The sequence below is a fragment of the Magnolia sinica genome, chromosome 1 (genome assembly GCF_029962835.1).
Source record: "Magnolia sinica isolate HGM2019 chromosome 1, MsV1, whole genome shotgun sequence".
NCBI classification, from domain to species: Eukaryota; Viridiplantae; Streptophyta; class Magnoliopsida; order Magnoliales; family Magnoliaceae; genus Magnolia; species Magnolia sinica.
The window spans coordinates 45,341,509-45,361,377 of record NC_080573.1 but is presented as its reverse complement, the minus strand read 5'-3'; the positions used below and the strand labels follow the sequence as shown (position 1 = coordinate 45,361,377).

At 44.6% G+C, this 19,869-nt stretch overlaps 3 protein-coding genes across 3 annotated transcripts; all 3 read right to left on the bottom strand.

The window, feature by feature from the left end:
• Positions 1 to 6,427: 6,427 nt before the first annotated feature.
• LOC131247716 (putative ubiquitin-like-specific protease 1B) lies at positions 6,428 to 8,145 on the bottom strand. The gene is made up of 5 exons (XM_058247743.1): positions 7,731 to 8,145; positions 7,556 to 7,648; positions 7,330 to 7,473; positions 6,912 to 7,226; positions 6,428 to 6,830 (listed from the first exon to the last, which is right to left on the bottom strand). Exons 3-5 carry the CDS (start codon positions 7,465 to 7,467, stop codon positions 6,780 to 6,782), a joined length of 504 nt encoding a protein of 167 aa, XP_058103726.1. The 5' UTR covers positions 7,468 to 7,473; positions 7,556 to 7,648; positions 7,731 to 8,145; the 3' UTR covers positions 6,428 to 6,779.
• Positions 6,780 to 8,124, bottom strand: LOC131246084 (uncharacterized). The gene is made up of 5 exons (XM_058245950.1): positions 8,035 to 8,124; positions 7,731 to 7,952; positions 7,330 to 7,473; positions 6,912 to 7,226; positions 6,780 to 6,830 (listed from the first exon to the last, which is right to left on the bottom strand). The coding sequence occupies exons 1-5, from the start codon at positions 8,122 to 8,124 to the stop codon at positions 6,780 to 6,782; spliced, it is 822 nt and encodes a 273-aa protein (XP_058101933.1).
• A 9,992-nt stretch (positions 8,146 to 18,137) lies between the features above and the next one.
• Positions 18,138 to 19,124, bottom strand: LOC131246075 (uncharacterized). The gene is made up of 2 exons (XM_058245942.1): positions 18,757 to 19,124; positions 18,138 to 18,642 (listed from the first exon to the last, which is right to left on the bottom strand). The coding sequence occupies exons 1-2, from the start codon at positions 19,122 to 19,124 to the stop codon at positions 18,138 to 18,140; spliced, it is 873 nt and encodes a 290-aa protein (XP_058101925.1).
• Between the last annotated feature and the right edge of the window lie 745 nt (positions 19,125 to 19,869).

Here is a 19,869-nt window from a genome sequence, read left to right as displayed (position 1 = left end):
AGTCTTAAGTTTGGACCAGTTAGGATAGACGGTGACGCTCATGCCGAGGCCAGAAGAGTAGAGGGAGGAAGAGGTATTAGGGAGACCTACCTGAGAGCAGGTGGTGTTAGTAAACAAGAATTGAAAGAAGCCTATTTGTCACTCGTTGATAAAGAAGAACATATGGACGTGGTGAAGCTGGCTCTAATAATTTGCATTGAGAAACTATTAGTTGGATCTCCGCAAAAGAATTACTGTGCTGATAGGTTTATCGACATGGTTGATGACCTAGATTATTTTAATAACTACCCCTGGGGCAGTGTGGGGTATGACTATTTGATGGGTGGGATTAATGCTGCATCTAGCATTATTCGGGCGACTGGCTGGTACCCCAAATCATATAACATATGCGGATGCGCGCTTGCCCTGCAAGTACGTTATTCTTGTCTTGATTCATAATTTGAGTTTGATTTTTTTCTCCATACATGTCAACCAATATGTAATGCATGATAATTGATCTTAAACAGATTTGAGCTTATGAACAGTTCCCAAAACTCACTGGTGACAGTGAGTGAGCAGTTAGAAGACTACCTGCAATGATTCCTCGAATATTAAATTAGAATCCGAAGAAAGTAGGCAGATATCACTCCTTATCTGCCATCTTCAGAGCTGTACCGGTAAGAGTTATTTAATTAATAGTGTAATTTAATTATGCAGTATGTTTATAATTAATAAATCAATTTTGCCCATGCAGGTGGTGCTAGCTTCAAAGCTTCAACCGACGATCGAAGAAGTAGAGACCGAGGTTGTCAGGAGTATAACTGACGAGACTTATATGAATGACAAAGCTTGGTGGGCAGCACCCACGGCAGAGACAATGGTGGTGGAGGACGATGAAATAAGAAATAAAGTTGAGGCTGATCTTACCGTCTCCTTCTTGGAAATGAGAAATGAAGTTGGGGTTGAGGTTAGAACCTCCATCCAGGGAGATATTAGCAAGGTATTGAAAGATAATAAAAAATCAAGACCTGCAATAAAGAAATTGAATAAGCGGATTGAGTTCCTTATCACTGAAGTGGAAGGAATAAAGGATGAAGTGAAGTGAATTGATGAGTTTGGCAGAGAAATAAAGAACCTGAGGATAATGCTTCTTTCCGCGAAGAAGTGAAGTCGATGAGAGATGGTGTTAATACAAAATACGTACGTGAAATTGCCCTATTTGATTTGTTAATAGCTCTCTGAGAATGTACTGTCTTCTAATATAATGATTTTAATACAGGTCAACAGCACAACAACAACTGTTGATGATTGGATGGACCATCTCAAACGTTTTGAAGATGGGATGAGTCATCTCAAAGATGACAATGCTTCACTGCAGGAGCAGATAAATCAACTAATAGTTGAGTTTCGAGCAACGAAGGTAAATGAAAAATGGATCGGGGTTATCATCCACATAAGATTGTTGTTATCATATAGGAAAGGTCGTGGTTGTCATGCACATTGGTTCGTGGCTGATACACGACCCAACCTTGGTGGTAACCACGATCCAGCCGAGAGTCGTGGTTTTTATGAACTATTGATCGTGGTTATCATACATGGAAATACATAATAATATACGACTTACTACAAGAATTCGTTGCTTCGATCGCTCCTCTCATAGGAGAGAATGCTTCAATGCAAGAGCAGGTGAAGCAACTTAGAAAGGAGATTTAGGCAATGAGGGTACATGAAACTGAATTTATAAATTTATCCTGAATCTTATTTGGTCGTTGTTGTGTCCCGTTTTGGCTCATTTCTAATATATGATTTTATTACAAGACAATGTCCCTTCGACCAACCCTCCGAGCATAGAGAATGCTTCACTGCTGGAGCAGATGAAGCAGTTTGGGAAGGAAATATAGGGAATGAAAGTATATGAAGTTGAAATTTTCCTGAATCTTATTGGTCGTTGTTGTGTTCCTTTTCGGTCGTGGTTATGATAATGTGTGTGTCGTTGTTACAGGCCCATTTCCATTCAGTGGCCCAACTCAGGGAAGAGAATGCTTATATGAATGAGCAATTGAAGCATATTGAAGAGGAGATACAACCAATAAAGGTATATGATATTGAATTTTGGTCATAGTCGTGTTCCACCTTGGATCGTGGTTATTGTGAAGGTCAAATCGTTGTTATCACATGTGGTTGGTCGTGTTTATCATCCATATGGGTTGTGGTTGACGCACGACCCAATGTTGATGATATAGGATATCACTTACAGAATATGTACATGGTTTGCTTTTGGATTAATATCGTATGAGTGAGATATACGGTGTTGAGATTAGTTACAAGAAAGCGTGGAAGGGTAAAGAGATTGCAACGGAACAAGTCTTGGGATTCTACGAGGGTTCTTATAATGAGCTTCCGGCCTATCTCCACGATTTGAGAAAGGCCAATTTAGGGACTGTGACGGAGTTACAGGTGAACGACGAAACAAATAGTTTTGAACGATGCTTTATTACAATTGAACAGTGCATCAGAAGCCTAAATTTGCATGTTCGGAGGGTGTTGTGTGTTGATGCTGCACATTTGACGGAAAGGTACAAGGGTGTTCTTTTCATGGCTACTGCATTGGATGGAAATAATCACATCCTCCCTGGGCATATGGGATTGGAGAATTTGAGAACAATAGTAGTTGGAGGTAGTTCCTTGGGATTTCATCCAAGTTAATCGGTAATCTTCTAGGACTAGTAATAGTGTCAAATTGTCACAAAGGGTTGGTCAGTGAAGTCCCTAACATGTTCCCACATGCGATCCATGGATATTGTGCTCATCATATACTTAGAAACATAAAGAAGGCATGTTCAGACGATTCTGAGGGAATACTTTTGGGGTGTTGTTAAGACATACCGGACATCCACGTTTTGGTAGATGATGCGATACATTCAAATGTTGAATCCCACAACGTATCAGTTCCTTAATGGTATACAAAAAGAAAGATGGGCATCCGTTTTCTTTCCTGGCATTTAGTATAACATCATAACCACTAACATCGTCGAAAGCATGAATGCATTGTTCGTAGATGCGAGAGCGTACCCTGTCACTAAACTTCTCAAATCAATAAGGAGTAAAATCCAAAACTTCTTCCTCCGCCAATGGGACGAGGCCTGGGCTTGTAAGGAAATTTTGACTCCTTGGGCATCAAAAAGGCTGTCCAAACTTTATCACACGGAAGTACGAAAGACACAATGCACTGCGATTTCAGCGGATGAGTTCCAAGTGACCGCACGGGAATGACCGATGTAGTAAATCTAAGAGAAATGAAGTGTACGTGCGGTGAGTTTGGAAAAAAGTTGCTGCCTTGTGTTCATGTGATAGCGGCATGTGATAAGTATCAGCTTGCGCTGTACAAATACTGTTATCCATTCTACTTCAATGAAATATATCGTAAAACATACCAAGAGTCAGTTTACCTAGTGCTTGACAAGACACAATGGAATATTTCAGAGGAAGTGAAGGTTTTATGTGAGAGTATAAAACCTCCGGAAATAAGATCCACTGGAAGACCGAAAAATGTTCGAATTATATCCAAGGGAGAAGATAGGACAACACCCAAATGCTCTAGATATAAACGAAGAGGTCAAAATCGGTGTCGATGCACTTTCGCCCCTACTGGCTGAGGCCGAGGCTGATAATGACTTAATATGTTGGTTTATATTTTTATTGTTTGCGATAATGTAATTTGAACTGTAATATATACACTTATTAATTCATGAACCTTGGTGCATGTTTACCACGATCCACGAATTCTTGTCCATTTGAACCACGACCCATAGAGGAAATGGTGAGCTTAACAACTGGTCGTGGCACTCATGATAGGTGGACCGTGGTTGTCGTGTTCTATAGGTCGTGTTTCTCATAAGATCGTAGTTTTTTGCGACAATCCAACATGGATGGCAACCACGAACAATTACAACTGCGAACCACGGCCAATTTAACATGACAACCACGACCCAGATCAACTACGACCATTGCTTCACATATACCACGACCAAAATAAAACGACGACCTATGTATCAATCCATTTCAGGATCCATGTATCATGACAACCAAGACCTATCCAATGACAGTCACGACCCATGTTTCATGTCAACCACGACCCAACGTGGATGATAATCACGGACCTTTATGCATCTGAGCCACGAACAGAAAGATGGAAATAGTGTACATAACAATAGGTCATGGTTTTCATGATATAATGATCATGGTTGTAAATAGGTAGTGCAAAAAATCAGTGTAAGAAAGTAAGATCTTACCATATCAAATGACAACTACGATCAATGCTTCACATCAATTACAATCCATATTACACGACAACCACGATCGATATAAGAAGACAACCACGACCCTCTGATACTTACATTCAGGATCCAAATTTCATCACAACTAAGACATATACAACACTACAACAACGACCCATATCAAATGATACCACGACCCATGAAACTTTGATTAATAGTGGGTCGTGATTGTCCCTTGCGTTATGTCGTGGTTATGATGAATAGTGGATCGTTGTTGTCAAATGAGAACAACGACCCATATGTCGTGACAGTCCCAACTCATTATTCATGTGAACCACGACCCATGTCATCTTCACGACTAATCTGTCATGCAAACCACGACCAAACCTCGCTAGGTGCCCGTTGAAGAGAATTGTTTATAGTAAGACATCCATGACTGATCTAACATGACAAATACATCCCATATTACATTACAAACCACGACTCATATAACCTGAAAATCACGATCCATTGTAAGACAGCCACAACTGATTTAACATGACAACTACGACCATCATCACATTTACAGTAGGAAGAAGATTTCTCTTCAGCTAGCAACCAGCAATGAAGAAAAACTCTGTAAAGGATGACTTGTTTTAGCCCGAACAAAAACTCTATTGAGAAGATCAGGCTTAAACAAGACATACTCGCAAGTGTTTTTCAGCAGAACTCCCTGGGTCCCGTTGAAGAGACTGTTCTTCCTATTGTGTTGTTATTATGGTCTTGATGTCATGTCACAGTTGTCGTGGTTGTCATGTTATATGGAAAGTATTTAATGATTCCGAAGAAACACAACAGTTTTATCCAATACAAGGCAAAAGGAAATGGAAGTAGCTAACGTTTTTCCGCTGGCTGAGTGCCCATTGAAATTGTCGAGAAAGAGAAAGGATCATGAATAAAGGAGGAACGCGATAGGGGCTCTATGGTTTCTTCGAATATCTCCTCCATTATTTAGAATGAAAGAGCAAAGAAATGCATGAATGCGGATTGGCTTGTGGAAGTATTACCAAACTACCACTCTTATAGGCTGGCCATTCAATGGTCAAGGCGCCGATTCCGAAGGGCCGCGCTGATTCGGTACGATTGCATGGATAACGAAGGGTCGTGCTCAATGCCCAATGGATTACAGGGAAGTAGCGATTTTAATGTGATTTCGTGAAGAAGAAGAATGTGGCGCTGTTTCCGGAGGGTCGCGTTGAATTCCAAGGGAATGATCGTGGATGGGACGAACAAAGGGTCGCGGTTGTCTTCCACAATGGATCGTGGTTGGGAATCACAACCCAATGTGTATGACAACAATGATCGTTCCGTGTGATCGTGGTTCTCTTGCACATTGGGTCGTGATTGTGTTACATGGATCGTGATTGTAAGAAGAACACCTGGAATTAAGCGGAAGATAATGAGGGATGGAATGGAGACGTTTAACTTGAATATCAATGAGTCATGGATTGCTTGGGTCATGGGTTTTATGTTATAAGCCTCGTGATTTTTCATGTTATATGGGTCGTGGATTGCTTGGGTCGTAGTCCCATGTTACATGGAACGTGTTTGTCATGTTATGTGGGTCGTGATTGTAATGTTATATTGGTTGTATTTGCCATGTTATACGAATCATGTTTGTCATGTTGCCTGGATCGCTACTGTTGTTTCAACGTGTACGGCAGGGCATGGATTATGTATGCCATGGATGAAACACATAAGCACCGATCCGTCCATGAGCCATGTCGTGTACATAATCTGTGGTTGTTCGGTTACGTGCACTGTGGTTGTGACGGTATATGGATCATGGCTTGAAGGCTGTTACGGATCATCCTTCTCGTGTTATATGGGTTGTGGTTTTCATGCTTAGGGGTCGTGGTATTGCACTCACTTCCATGACTTGTCATAATGTACATATATCATGTAGGCTTTTCAGGGGATCAGATTAGGGTCGTGGTTGTGACCCAAGAACCAACGGGGACAATAACTACGATCCAACGTAGACAATAACCACGATCTAACATGCATGTGAACCACGGGATCAGATCACATGACAGTTTCGTGGTTGTCATACAGACTGCGTCGTTGTTGTTATGGACCATGGTTTTCATTTTAGACGAGTCGTGGTAATGATGTTAGACAGATCGTGGTTGTAAGATGATATGTTTCGTGGTTCTAATGCTACAGGGGTTGTGGTTGTCACGATATATGGATCTTATTTGGCATCCACGTTCAACCACCCATATACAACAACGATCCATTGTGCATGTCAACCAACGTGGCTAACAGCCACGAGCCTAAGTGCAATACAACTTCGAATTGTTCATGGACAATAACGACCTATCTCATTCACCAACCCATTATAGATGATAATAAGCAGAAGAAACATCAAATACACTAATCCATTCATCATTCAACATCAAATCAGTATTTGGCTTTCTTCGCTGGTCTACCCGACGCCTCTTCTTCTCGTTTTTTTCCGACAGCAGCATCTTCTGCTCTTGTCTACTGCAGACAGTCATATGCAATTGTCTTTCTAAATTTTGGAATTTCCTCCTACAGAAACAGAACGAACTAGTATTAAAACAAAGTACAAAGCAATCAAGATTGAATGTAGACGAATAAATACATACTTACAAGCGTAAAGTCAATTGCACTCATGCTGCACAAGAAGTCTATATATTTCAGCATGAATACGCCACAATCGTCCGAGTTGTGTTGCGCAGGCCTGTCAGCGGATGGCTTCACATTCCATGGCTTCTCCCACCTAACTAATCCGCCATCAAGAACATGGAATAACCACCTCAGTCCGTCCGTTACCTGCGCAACGACCAGCTTGTTTTTCTCTTCCAATTCGATACTCAAGCTGTCGTACAAAGTGACCTCTTTTTTCCTCGGATAAACAGCAGCCATCAGCCAGTGATGCCCCCTTGCGTTAAGAGGGATGTACACCTATGAAGCACAAGAAATACGACAACAGATAAAGCATTGCCTTTTCAAAAATTGGACTTAATCATTTAAGTCCATGTACAAGTGCAAGAAACTAAGATCTTACCACATCATACTTCCATAGAGGTTTCGGTTTACAGTCGACTATTTGTATAAGCACTTCGCTCAACCTTGACTTCAAGGTCCCACGATCCTTATGGTTCCCAGCGCCATAAGTTCGCAACAGGTCAAGTTGATATTCCATGCATTGCTATTAATATATTGAATATTATTAGAAACATAAATGATTAATGATGTTTTAAAAATAACTATGGTCCTCAAATTCACATTACCGTAAATAGAGACGAGACGAATGCGCAGTCTTGTCTACCCTGTAGTCGATCTTCCTGACGCGCTGATAGGTATCTTAGGTATAAGTCTATGGCCTACGTAATGAGGAAAATGTGTGATATAACTATAATATTCATACATTGATATAACAAAGAAGGAGAAAGGATAGAAACTTACTTCAGAGTCGACCCATGAATTTAGGTCATAGACACTTTTCAACCAGACGAGTGAACCTGACTCTCTGACAACTCTCAACTCGTCCTCTTCGGCATTGGTTAGAGCTCGATGGAGTTCACTGAGCCCCTGCCAAGGCTCTGTTACAGTTAGAGCTCGGTTGGGATCCGCTGTATCGCGACGTGGTCTCCCTTCCTCACTCAATTGCGAGGTAACGATGTTGAGCTGTAATAAAATGACAAATTATCTATGGAGTTCATAATATAATATCTAATTTAAACCACAATCCAAATGTAATTTCATGTACAATTGTCTTATTAACTTCATCCTTTAGCAAGTTCATCTCCTGCTTCATTTGCGCCCGTAGCGCAGCATTCTCATCTTTAAGATGGGTCATCCCAGCTTCAAAACTAGAGAGCTAGCTGATCTTAGCCTCAACATTGGAGCTATTGTCCTATTCTAAAATCATATATTAGAAGATATTACATGCATAATGACTTGTTAACTATTAAACCAATGACAAAGCACGTACATATTTTGTATGTATATCCTATCTCGTTCACTTTGGGTCATGCGTCAACCACGACCCATGGTGGATGATAACTACAACCAATCAAAAATGATAACAACGATCCAACATTGACAATAAGCATAATCCAAGGTGTGACACAACAACGACCAAATAAGATGTAACGCAATAGTTTTCAGAACCCGATTATAAGCCTCGCGTTCTAAAAACCCAGGAGTTTACTAATAGTGGTAATCAATAAGTAAACCAAAGTGCAAATAACAGGAATGAAACATAGCATAGATATGATCTGAAAATGTGAACAATATTCTAACCCACTCAGCTGGGGGCCAATTTGAAAACTTCAAGTTTCTAATGTACTGAAATAATCATGAAGGGCTAATCTACTGGTTTAGCCCAAAATAGGCGGCCGCCTCCTACTGCGGCTCATCGTCATTGAGCTCCTCCTCGACCGCCACCGCCTCCAGATCTGCTGCGTACTCGTCGACTCCTATACCTACGTCCTCTGTACGATTGAACATTGATGAATGAGTGGCCAGCTTAGTGCGATTTTTCCTCAAGATTACACACCGCCGCCCTAGACAAGATATAACATAAAACAATATACCACACAAAATGATACATGATGCAGTTTTATTAAATGCATGGATGTATGAGTGCACATCAACTGGAGATGCTCATCCAGTTGGCTTTTGGGCAAAACCCATGCAATGTGGCCGGTTACCAGCGAAAGTACATAGTACATGCGTAGTGCCAAACTCACCAAAGGTGGGTCGATAGTTGATGGTCTGGGAGCTAGCGAAACGATACCTCAACTAAATCCTATTAGGCACGTGCTACAACATCCAGAATTAGCCATCCGTCATTGCCCAAATGCAATGTATGCATGATTAGCCAAACCGTCATTAGTCCAATTTCACTTAGCCAATTTAAATGAGCTCATGGTCACTACGGGGAGCACAAGGCCCAGCGTATGCCGACGGCTTGGGCATAGTGTCCCATGACCACCATCCCTGGCCCATGAGGCTTCCGCCTTAGGGTGTGTGTAGAGCCCGCCAACATGTGGTCAAATAATTCTAATGCGAATGGGGCCACCACTAGATGTTGTCTTGGAATGAAGTATCGAAATTGTCAAGTACGGTGATTAAACATGACGGCATGTATGATTCAAAGACGAGTAAACCGCGGTAATTGTAAATATTGCAAGGTTCATTCCATAATCAGGTAGGTGAGACCACTCCTGGATAGCAAATCCCACAATCAAACGACACTAACACAACCTCCATGTTGGAGGTCTACTTATGTCACAGCTAGTCTAGTTACACCCCAAGCACGGACTCTCCTTAGAGTTTCATGGAGAGATTTCAACAATGTGTGTATCATAACAATAGCATGGAACCTACTTATGAATAAGAAGTAGAGAGTATTGCATGTAATCCTACGAGTCATGTGGTCATGAGTTTATAATCCAAAATATGTACTAAGTGAACTAACACGCCGTGCATGTAATTTGGACGATTTTAATACACAGGTTCAAGCGAGCTAACCAAGCATAAATGTGACCCTAGAGCATGCTTTCAATCTCAACGATCGAACGTACTAAGCAATCTCACCAGGTAAGTCCATATTTCTAAATCATGGGAATCATTATTTTAAACAAATATACAAATAAATACAATCTATTTCCAAGCTATTAAATCATTCTTTGAAACGGTCTTAAAAATCTAGATAGTCATTATATGCCTCTACATTTCTAGATTATCACAAAGACTACTCTTAGACTAGTTGGGGATGGAAAGCCCAAGGGGAGAAAAATCATCACCTGATCGGTTGGAGCTCCGCACTTGGTTACATGTATTAAGGCTAGCTGATAGTCCAATGCCGCATAAGGGACCACCTAAGATCATTTCCAAGCGAGAGTTTCATCAATAGTTGGTAATTTGAACAACTGGATAGAAGCCTTCCTTTATGAAGCTTTGGGCTGGACTTGGCCCACAAACCAAGGCCAATTGGGCCTGTCTTGGCCCAGCTATTGATTCCAATTATAAGCCCAAGGGGATGCTAGCCCACTGCACCACCTGGCCTGGGTTGGACAGGGCCCACAGTCCAGTGACGTGAGGCCCCACCAGCAATGTTCTGCTGTAAGTAGCCCACCTGAGACATGAACAGCCCACAAAGCCGGTGAGGTCTGCTGCCAGACCCCGGCCCATCTAAGTCCCTCACTTGGTGTGGCCCACCTGATGTAAAGTGTGGCCCACAACACCTGTAGTGAGGCCCATCACGATAGAACGTGGCCCGTGGTGATTTAAGGTGGGGCCCATCCTTCTGAAATGCTCAGGGCCCACAGCCCTAGTGTGGTGCGGCTGAGGTCAGGCCCAGAACGGGCTGGCCTCAACCCAGTTGTGGGGCCTAACTCCAACTATCCGAACAGCTCAGCTAGGGCCCATTTTCTGCCAACATTTCCAGCCCAGCTGAGGCCGACTCCAGCTCACAGATCATCTTGATCTCAATACCATTCATGGCCCTCAGAGGGTCCGTTCTTCACGACCAGTCTGGAAGCCATTTTCGGCCCAGACTGCAGGCAGGTTTCAACCCAGCACAAGCCTAACTGAAGGCTATTTCTAGCCCATATTTGGGACTGCTTCTGGCCTGGACACGGTTTGGCTTGGTGACTGGGATTTTTAGGCCGTTACAAGACCTGATGGAGGCTGGCTCTTGGCCCGTTTTCACGATCTGATGAGCGTCCTCACCTCAGTCCTGTGCTCGGCCCAAAATGTGGGCCAGCTTTGGGCCCACGGCTGCAGCAGCGGGAGCAGTTTACAGGGCCTGCTTCAAAGCTCAACTAAGAGCTTGAATCAGGACCACCAATGCACGGCCCAATGGGGCTTGCTTTCTACCACAATCCAGGCCCAGAGATTGGCCATCAATTGGCCTGATCCTGGCCCGAGACAGAGCCACGACTCGGTCTAGTTTCAGCCCCAAACAGAGCCCTTGTTTGGCCAGGTTGGGGGTCTAAACCGGGGCTGTTTCCTGGCCTCGTTTTGGGTCTGATCACAGCCATCATTTGGCTGGTTTCCAACCCGAACTACGACCACTATTTAGGTCTGTTATCCGCCTGAAACCCGACCATTGTTTGGCTGGTTTCCAACACCTAATGGTGCTTGTGCAACAACAGTTTCGGGGCCCCTATGGGAGACAAACATGCTTAGTCCCCAAGCCTGTTTCCAAGGTCTATTGAGGCTCAAAACAAAGCCCAATTGAGGCCTGTTAACTCACTCAAACTCTGCCCGTTTTCAACCCGAATTGTTCCTATAATTTGCCTGATTTTTGGCCTGAAATAGTGCTCTTGCTTGACAGTATTGCAGCCTGAAGTGGAGCCATTGCTTGGCTCGATTCCAGTCCCAAACGTCACTGTTGCTGGACCTAGATTTGTCCCGAATCACAGCCATTACTTGGCCTGGTTTCGGTCCAGGCAAGTGTTACTTCTTCCTCGCTGAAAACTACAGGGAGATGGGAGGAATGGGTCACCTAAGATGGGTGGACACTGCTTTCTTCTCTCGAGCTGCAACAGGGGAAACCGGCCACTCCTCCCTCTTTCCTTGGTGAGAATCCGTAGGCCTACAGGACCTTTATATAGAAGGAGAGAGAGAGAGAGAGAGAGAGAGAGAGAGAGAGAGAGAGAGTAGCAACGACTAGGAAACGCCCCCACTGTGCGCGGCTGAGATTGGATATCTTCCTTGCATGGGGCCCATCCATTCATTTGGATGGAAAGCTGACCCCAAGGCCCATCAGAAAAGCACTTTTTCTGGTCTGGTGGGGTCCATCTCGTGGTGGGGTTCGGCCTGATCAACAGAGAAGATGAGAGGGCCGACAATGGCAACTTTCAATCTTGGATGTATGCCTGAGATCTGATCCGTTTGGACGGACCAGATGAGGTCTTTGATGAGTGTGGGGCCCACTTTTCGGGCTCCAAATGTCATTTTCGGAAGATCCCACGAGATCTTCAAATTCTCACCGCTCTTACCCGTGAGATGGGGTATTTCTCCCCAAATTCTCTCTTAGCTTAACAGGGGATGGTCAGGATTTCTCCATGTGGCCAAGGGATGGCTCAGATCGTGCCAGCTCTGAAAGTGCCATGGTTTGTCAATTGGCGTGAGTGTTGAGTCAGCCAGACAAGTGAGCCCCATAGGAAGATCATTTAAGTGTCTACCTCAACAGGATATATGCCCGAACTCGTCAAAGGTAAACTTAGCCTCACATCCCCTGTCCAAAAACACAAGGTATATAAAACACTTAAAAAATGGACAGAACAACTTAGGGTTTAAGGTGAAAAAATTATTTGGCAAAATCAAGAAAATCTCTAAGTTTTCTGCTTTTGTCGATTTATCGATAAGTGGTTCGATGAAATCGAACACTATTATCGATGTCCTCAAAACTCACTCGATATTATCGAAATGAGGACTTCAGATGTTCAGCAACCACAATGAATCCTGGACTGAATTATCAATAAATCGATGGCATGTTCGATATCATCGACTTTTAAATCTTGAGTTCATCGAGACGGCTCGATAACATCGACATCTTGTCATTTCTGTCCAGAAAGCTCTTGAGGAAAATCATATGATTTTCGATATCTCAAAGAGAGCCTCGATATCATCGAAATTCAAACCTCGATGATATCGACTGATATTCGATGATATCGGATTAAGACACAAATCTGACCAGCAAGCTTTCAGGTAAATTCATTCAAGTATCAAGGAGTACCCGATAATATCGATATTCAAATATCGATCATATCGAGACCAGGTTGATGTCATCGAAATAGGACATAAACTGTCCAACAACTTATAGGAAAATTCCTTGAAAATATCGATGAATTGAAACTAGTATCGATATCATCGACATTCAAATTCAGATGATACCAAGGGACGCTCGATCATATCAAATACCTATTAAGTTTCAAAGGCAAGTCTACTCTCGTGTTTTCAAATGTCGAGGAATCGAACCTTGCATCGATGAAATCAGAGTTCGAAATCCGATGACATCGAAGATCGTTCGATATCCTCGACCAGTTGGTAAAAGGTTCAAAAGCGTTTGACAAATTGAGTTCGTATCATCGAGCGGCCATTCGATGGTATCGAGAGTATGCGCTCGATGATATCGAAGTCTGCTCAATGACATTGAACTCTATCAAAAAATATGACTGTTTTATTTCCGTTGGAACTTTTTGCCTATTTAAAGAGAGCTTACCTTTGGTTGTCTGTAGAGAAAATAGATAGAGCTTTTGAGTGTTTAATTCAGATCATATATACTAAGCCTTTTTCTCTCGTGAGAGTTCATCCTCCAATCCACCCTCATCATTAATACGTGGGAGTGTTGTGTGTTAAGCCTTACTTTGTGGAGAGCATAAACTTAGGTCCTTTGTGTAGGTCCTTGACCTGTGTGGTCTAAAACCTAGGTACTGTGTGTTGACCTTTGCTCTTGTGTAAGGCATAAACTGTTAGGTTCCTTGTGTGGATCCTTGACCTGTGTGGCCTACAATCTGGGTGTTGTGTGTTGACCCTTGCTCCCGTGTGAGGCATAAACTTGTGTCCCGTGGAGACATGTTAGGTACCTTGTGTAGGTCCTAGAGTCAGCCTTGTGTAGGTTGTACTGGTTTGAGGTGAACCTAATTTGAAACCTCCATTAGTGAGATCCAGTACTCTCAAGGGTTGAGTGCGTCCGCCGAAAGTGGAGTAGACACATAGTCGAACTACTATAAAAACGACTGTGTTTGGGATTGCTATTTACTTTTACTGCGTGTGTGATTTCTCTGAATGTTCTTATAGTACATGCTTACATGATTACCTAGAACTAATTAGAATCACATCTCACACAGAGTCACATCCATCATGAACTATGTTATACATCTTGTTTATGTTTTGAATAGTCTTATGATTGGATCCTCTATTTGGCTTGGAAGCCAATAGAGTTACATTGAAGAAGTCCTGCCATTTGCATATTAGTGCAGGATAGGGTTGATAGGATTTAAATCACCATAAAATTCTAAAAAGTCCTATTCACTCCCCTCTAGGACATCCTGTCATATTCCCACTTCGACTAAAGCGGTCATTACCGCAATTTCAAGCTCCAGCTCTCCTAGAGAGGAAAGTCTCCTCTTTACTTTCCCATATACAAGCGTTGTTTGGCCATTTCTAGAAAAGAGAGAGCACCGCTCCCTCGGGCGATGGACAGCTAGGATGGCCAGATCGGGACGATCACGGGCCACCCATGCGGTCCCAGATGGGCCCTATCTTGCAGATATCCGTCACGTGCAACCCATTGGACGATTGCAACCTATCTCCTTCGTCCGTTTACAAGGGCTCAAAAGCCTACATGGTTTTGATCACGAGAGTCCCACGAAGAAGTTGGATGGTTCGGATGGTTCGGAAAGGGGCCTGGGTGGGCCAATTTGGAGCTCAAAGATCGCCAGATTCAAATAACCGTTGGTGGGAGAGGAGTTTTTGTGTTTTGGCACAATCAAAGTTGGTTTGACCAACAAGGGACGTCCAGTGCACTTCGTGCACTAGTGTTAAGGTGCACGTGCACCCTATGGGAGGTCAATTTTGAGGTTTGTGGCAGATCTAGACCGTACATTTACCTTGGGATCCCCGTGTAGGAGTCCCGGCCTAGTTTCGGGTTGGGCCGAGGCCCAAGTGGGCCATATTATACATCTACATCCTCTGTTTAGCCAACCTACCCCGATCCCAAGGTTGGATTGATTTGAAATTGGGTTTTAACGGTCAAAATGGGGCCCAAATCATTTTGAGGGCTTGATTTGTTACTAGCTAACTCTCAAGAGTTGGTTGTAGGAGCATTGTCCCTAATATGATTCAATTAATGACGCAGGGCTTCTATAAGTCGGGATTTTTGGTTGATATTACCTTCCTGGCTGTCATGGAGTTCGTCTCAGCTCCCATGGCCCTTGATGGATGGCTTTACTACTGATTGGAACACCTATCCTGCACGCGTTGAGTGCAAACCATCTAATTAATCCATCCAGATTTCTGCTAATGCAGGTTTAAAAAGGGTAACACCCGTGTACCAAAAGTACGGGGTGTTATAGTCTACCCTCCTAAAAAAAAATGTCCTCGAAATTACTTGCGGTTTTCCACTGAATAGATGAGGGTACTTCTCCATAACTTCTGCTTCTCGTTCCCAAGTCGCCTCCTCTTCTCCATGATGTGACCAAAGGACCTTGACTAGTGGTATAGTCTTTGTCCGTAGGACCTACTCCCTGTGGTCCAGGATGCGGATAGGTTCCTCGATGTAAGAGGCATTATCTGTAAACTCAATTTGTTCCCAGCTAACGATGTGTGATTCGTCGGGCATATATCTCTTCAACATGGACATGTGGAAAACGTTGTGGATGCCGGCCAATGCAGTAGGTAGTGCAATACGGTATGCTACTGCCCCCACACGATCCAAAATCTCGAAAGGCCCAATGAAACGCGGTGCTAGCTTCCCTTTCTACCCGAACCTCATCAGACCCTTCATAGGTGACACCTTCAGAAATACATGGTCGCCAGTCGCAAACTCCAAGTCGCGTCGTCGATTATCCACATAGCTCTTCTGTCTGCTCTGGGCGGTGCGTAAGCGCTTTCTGACCACATTAATGACTTGAGTGGTAGCCTGAACAAGCTCGGGCCTTAACAAGCTCCTTTCCCTAATTTCTGCCTAGCACTGAGGAGCTCGGCAAGGGCAACCATAGAGAGCTTCGTACAGTGCCATGCCTATGCTGGACTGGAAACTGTTATTGTATGCAAATTCTGCCAGTGCCAGGTGATCGTCCCAGTTGCCCTGAAAGTCCAGGACACATGCTCTCAGCATATCTTCCAGGATATGATTCACCCTCTCAGTCTGTCCATCTGTCTGAGGATGAAATGTTGTACTAAACTTGAGTTTCGTGCCCATCTCTTCCTGCAGCCTCTTCTAGAAGGCAGAAGTAAATATGGAGTCTTGGTCTGATATCATTTCTCATGGAACTCCATAGGATCGCACGACTTCCTAGATGTATAACTTCGCCAAATTATCGGTGGAATCTGTCGTGCGGATCGGAAGGAATCTGGTGGCCTTTGTCAACCTATTGACAATGACCCAGATCGAGTCATGCTTTCTCTGCGTCCTAGGGAGACCAAATGTGAAGTCCATAGAGATGTTGTCTCACTTCCATTCGGCTAGTGGTAGCGGCTGAAGGAGGCCAGCAAGCTTACAATGTTCGACCTTGATCTTTTGGCACACCATGCACTTCGCTACAAAGCCTGCGATGTCCCTCTTCATGTTGCTCCACCAGTACTGCCTTTTAACATCGTTTTACATCATAGTGCTCCATGGGTGGATAGCTAATTTGGAATGGTGGGCTTCTATCATTACTTCCTCAATTCGGCGTCGTTTAGAACGCATACTCGCCCCTGTTATCGAAGACCGCCGTCACTACCAACCCTCCAGTCAAGCATCTCTTCACTCTTACATCTTTCTTTCATCTTGACAAGCCATTCATCCTGGTCCTGTGCAGAGATCACGTGTCGGACCAGGGTCGACTCTGCAGTCAATAGAGCCACATAAGCATCAGGCTCGTCGAGGGTGAGCTAGATGTCGAAGTCTTGTACGAACTCCATCAGCTCCCATTCCTTGATCATCAAAGTGGCTACCAGCTCATGCTTCTTCTTCCGACTCAGAGCATCGGCCACAGAGTTTGCCTTGCCAGGGTGGTATGAGATATCAAAGTGGAAGTCCTTAAGTGTCTCCGTCCACCAACGCTGGCGCATATTCAAATCTTTCTACGTGAATATGTATTTCAGGCTCTTATGATCGCAGAATAACCGAAAATCCTCTCCGTATAGGTAATGCCTCCATATCTTTAAGGCAAAGGCCACGGCTGCCAACTCCAGATCGTGAGTCGGGTAGTTCTCTTCATGCTTCTTCAACTGCCTTGAAGCGTAAGCGACCACTTTATCATTCTGCATCAGTATGCACCCTAGTCCCAACTTAGATGCGTCACTGTATACCACGAACGTCTACCCTTCTTGTGGAAGGGTGAGTACTGGCGCAGAAGTTAATCTCATCTTCAACTCTTGGAACGCTACTTCTGCATTCTCCTCCCATGTGAACCGGGCGCTCTTCTTTGTCAGTTGAGTGAGTGGTCACGCAATTTTGGAGAATTCCTTGATAAAGTGCCTGTAGTACCCGGCCATACCTAGGAAACTTTCGACCTCTGTAACTGTAGTGGGCCGCTCCCACTGAGACACTGCTTCTACTTTAGCCGGATCAATCGCTATTCCTTTCGCTTTCACTACATGCCCCAGGAATTTCACTTCTTCTTCCTAGAATTCACACTTGCTTAGCTTGGCGTACAGTTGATTCTCCTTCAGAGTATTCAGGACTGTGCGCATGTGCTACTCGTGCTCTTCTCGATTTTCGAGTAAACCAAGATATCATCAATAAATACGATCACGAACCGATCTAAGTTAAGGCATGAAAACCCAATTCATCATGTCCATGAAAACCGCCGGAGCATTCGTGAGGCCGAAAGACATCACCAGGAACTCGTAGTGCCCATAACAAATCCTGAAGGCCGTCTTAGGGATATCCTCATCCCTGATCCTCAACTGGTGATACCCTAAATGCAAATCTATCTTGGAGAAATACTTGGCGTCCTTCAACTGATCAAATAGATCGTCGATACGCGGTAGGGGATATCTGTTCTTGATCATCACATCATTTAGCCTCCTGTAGTCTATACAGAGGCACATCGAGCCATCCTTCTTCTTTATAAAGAGAACCAGCGCTCCCCAAGGAGAAACGTTGGGACGGATAAAACCTTGAGCCAGCAGTTCATCAATCTAACTCCTTAGCTCCTCCATCTCGCAAGGAGGCATGCAAAATAGGGGGAGTGATATAAGAGCGGTTCCTAGCTTGAGGTCGATACAAAAATCTACCGCACACCTAGTAGGTAGTCCTGGTATCTCTTGGAATACTTCGGAAAAGTCTCGGACTACTGGTATTCGTCCGATAGTGGCTTCCACTATCTCAGCCTCCACTAGAGCCTGCATGCTCTCGAACTTTTGGCATTTGCCCCTCCCTTTTAAAGTGAAAGAGGCATGTCCTTGGATGGATATAGTCACCGTTTTGTCGCGGCAATCCATGACTGCACGCACCAACGTGAGCCAGTCCATCCCAAAGATGACGTCGAACCCTCTAACGAGCATGACAATTAGGTCTACAGCAACCTCGCGATTTGCGAGCGTGATGGGACATGCCCTGCATATCTTATCTGTTGCTACAAATTTGCCCATAGGGAATGCTACAACTAAGGGGGTATGCATCCTAGTGGTGTTCAATGCCAGTCTAGATGCAATGGCAGAATCAACAAAAGATAAAGTTGCACCGGAATCGAATAAAGTAAGGACAGGGGTACCGTTAATGTGGGCAGCATCATTAATAGTCTGCGAGGGGTCCTACTCGGCCTCTGTAGCGGCGACGACATATACTCTGGCTTGGGGAGCCCTCTGCTCTACCGGAGGTCCTTGCCTGGGCTGTTGTGGCCTAGGCCCTCCTCGGATCGCAGCTCGATTTTGCCGAGGGCAGTTTGCTAGCGGCGCGTTGCCTTCCTCGGCTATCCTCTTGTAACAGAATCGAGTAGTATGGCCATCTCGCCCGCAGTACTCGCAACGTCTCCTTGGAAGTGCGGGCGGGACGCCAGCAGGCTGAACCCTAAACCTACCTGCTGGAGCAAGTGGGGCAGGAGGTGCCTGCCTCGACCGGAACAGAGTGTCTCGCGCTGGAAGGCGAGAGTGGATGGTGCGCTCAAAATCTCTCTCCACTCGCATCGCCTTATCCACCAGCTCGAGAAAGTCTCCAAAATCCCAGGTGCACAACCGAGATTGTATCCCAGGCTACAGCCCCTCCTTGAACTTCCCCAACTTGTACTCCTCGTCTTCGAGAGCTTTGGGTATGTACCAAGACAGCTCATCAAACATTGCCTCGTACTGGGCGACCGTGAGGTTCCCCTATTCCAGCTTTAGGAACTGCGCGATCTTCTCACTCCGGCATGATCGCGGGAAATACTTCTCCACGAACTTCGTCTTGAAGCAGACCCACATCCAGGCGTACCCGGCTGGCACGCCCCTCTGCACGTTGTTCCACCAATTTTCCACCTCACCCTCGAGCAGATATGTGGCCAACGTGACCATCTAAGAATCTGTACACTCGATAGGCCGCGTCATTTAAGCGATCCTAGCTAGCCAATGCTCGACCTGAACTGGGTCAGGCGCCCCTCCAAAAGCCGGCGGTCAGAGTCGCATAAATCAGTCGAACACGTCCTAACTCCTAGTATCCCTATCCTTAGATGTCGCCCTACGGTCCCGAAGAGCCTCCACTACTAGTGCGTGTACGTCCTGCTACTGCTGGACGAATGTATCTTGTTGTTGCTACATAGTGGCAGCCATCTGTACAAATGTCACAAAGGCTGCTGCCTCCGTTGGCGAATCTGTGTGTACATCCGCTGAGGGCTCAGCCGAAGGGGTTCGCCGCCCGAAATACTGTGAGGGCATCCCAGACGTGACTATCCGAGGG